The 2,500-nt window shown below is 45.2% G+C and overlaps 1 protein-coding gene across 1 annotated transcript in view; it reads right to left on the bottom strand.

Moving 5' to 3' along the window:
• Window positions 1-1,850: 1,850 nt before the first annotated feature.
• Window positions 1,851-2,500, bottom strand: part of LOC125595707 — a 900-nt gene continuing 250 nt past the window's right edge. Inside the window, exons 1-2 of the mRNA XM_048771270.1 lie at window positions 2,438-2,500; window positions 1,851-2,338 (exon numbers count right to left, since the gene is read on the bottom strand). The exon at window positions 2,438-2,500 is cut by the window's right edge and continues 250 nt beyond it. Of these exons, the coding sequence (XP_048627227.1) occupies window positions 1,851-2,338; window positions 2,438-2,500 (551 nt within the window). The remainder of the gene's footprint in view (window positions 2,339-2,437) is intronic.

Genomic DNA, 2,500 nt, shown 5'->3' with positions numbered 1-2,500 from the left:
TTGGAGGGACGGCCGGATCATCGGGTGTGGTCGGTACATTCGGCTCGACCATTCTGGTCGGCTCGACCGATCCATCTATGTCCTGGATGGTTTCCTTTATGCTCTCGGTTCCAGCACCTTTCTTGGATTTCCGAGGCTGTTTATCTTTGGAACCAATTGGTCTGCCACGTTTTAGACGTTGCCTAGACTCTGTAGCCACTTGACACTGTCCATCTTGGACGTCTAATCTTACAGGTGCATTACAAGCCGGGATATGTGATATTGTTACTCTATTAGGGTCAGCAAATGTATCTGGCAATCTATTAGCTAGCTCTTGTAGATGTATTATCTTTTGGACTTCTAAATCACAATCTTTAGTCCGAGGATCTTGCCAAGATGTCGATGGTCTAAACCAATCCAATTCTTTTGTTATCAACCGGCTGTTATCTCCCCCTAAGGACGGATATGTGGACTCATCAAACTGTGAGTCTTCGTATCTGGCCTTAAACAAATCACCGGTTGTTGGCTCAAGATACTTTATAATGCTTGGGGATTCATATCCTACGTATATTCCCATCCTTCTCTGCGGTCCCATCTTAGTTCTCTGTGGTGGAGTAATTGGAACGTAGACGGCACATCCAAACGTTTTGATGTGGGACACGTCTGGCTCATGACCCTTAAGTAATTGGGATGGCGAATATCTATGCTCACTTGATGGCCTGATGCGTATCAGTTCAGTTGCATGTAAAACCGCATGTCCCCATGCTGATACCGGAAGTTTAGACTTCATAAGTAATGGACGGGCTATCAGCTGGATACGTTTAATGAAGGACTCGGCCAAGCCGTTCTGTGTATGGACATGTGCCACGGAGTGTTCTACTTTTACCCCCATGGCCATACAGTATTCATTAAACGCCTGGGACGTGAACTCACCAGCATTGTCTAGACGTATAGTCTTAAGTGGAAAATCTGGGAAGTGTGCTCTCAGTCTTATCATCTGAGCAAGCAGCCGTGCAAAGGCTAGGTTCCGAGTGGACAATAGACATACATGCGACCATCTGGTCGATGCATCAATGAGGACCATAAAATATCTGAACGTCCCACATGGTGGGTGTATTGGTCCGCATATGTCCCCTTGGATTCTTTCCAGAAAGTTCAAGGTTTCTTTATTAACCTTGGCTGGTGATGGCCTGGTTATGAGTTTCCCTTGTGCACATGCTGCACATGTGAGATTTCGTGGGATCACTCCTTTGAACGTGTGCCCTTGAGAATTCATCATCAATTTTCGCATCATTCCTGTTCCGGGATGGCCAAGCCGGTTATGCCATAAAGTGAATAGCTCTGAGGCATTTGCCTCGACCATACTGATCCGTGCATAGTAAAGACCAGTAGTCATTGCAGGCATGGTCTCTAGGATCCTTTTACTGCCTTTGGTGATCAAGGTTATATTAAGGAATTCTTTGTTTCCTTCTTCCCATGTTTCAAGGTGGAAACCGTTCAACCTTATGTCCTTGAAACTCAATAAGCTTCTTCTAGAGCTTGGGGAATACAAGGCGGTTTTGATCTCTAGGTGAGTGCCCTTGGCATCATCACATAGGCCTGGCCGTGACCTTCAATCAGGCTGGCCTCACCTGCAATGGTTTGTACCTTTGCACTTTGCAATGTGAGATTCATGAAGTACCTTTTGTCTCTTAGGATCGTGTGGCTTGTGCCACTGTCCACCACAAGTACATTCATCTCATCATTCATTTCTATAAATAAAATTTCTAGACTTTAGAGACTTTAAAATTTTCATTAATGTAAATGTCATTTCATAAAGTAAAAACACCAAATCAAACACATAAAGCAATAAGACAATGTGATTCGAAAAACTAGTCCTTTAGACAGTCAGACGTCTCAAAATCCATTTGGTCATCTTTGCTGTCCCTGTCGGATTCATTGTCAGCATCATATCCCTTGTCATCTTGACCGTTCTCTTGGATCATATTTGCCTCCGGATTCTTGTTCTTGATACTCTCTTGATAGAGTTCGCACAAGTGCTTTGGAGTTCTACAGTTCTTGGCCCAGTGATTGTCCATCCCGCATCTGTGACATAAAGACTTGGACGTGTAAGATGGTTTGGATATGCCACCTCGTCCACGGCCATAACTCCCTCGGCCCCGACCGTAATTGGAACCACGACCACGGTTATGGTGGTTTCCCCTTCGGCCGGCTGAGTAGTTATCTCTACCGTTATGATTGTCACGTCTACGTCCCCTGTACCCACCACGGCCTTGACCGTATGGTTTCCTGTTGTCTTGGGCGTAGTTGGTTTCTTTGGGATATTTCCTTTCCACATCATGGGCTTCGGGTAATGGTGCTGTCCCGACCGGCCTTGCTCCACTATTTTTCATAAGGAGTTCATTGTTTGCCTCGGCCAGGAGAAGACATGAGATCAGATCAGTATATGTGGCAAAACCTTTTGTCCTGTACTGCTGCTGCAACACAGAATTCGATTGATTGAAAGTCGTATAGGTCTTTT

Source organism: Brassica napus, unplaced genomic scaffold, assembly GCF_020379485.1.
Source record: "Brassica napus cultivar Da-Ae unplaced genomic scaffold, Da-Ae ScsIHWf_1084;HRSCAF=1548, whole genome shotgun sequence".
Classification (NCBI taxonomy): domain Eukaryota; kingdom Viridiplantae; phylum Streptophyta; class Magnoliopsida; order Brassicales; family Brassicaceae; genus Brassica; species Brassica napus.
Note: the sequence above shows the minus strand (reverse complement) of the source record. Positions and strands in the feature narration are given on the sequence as shown.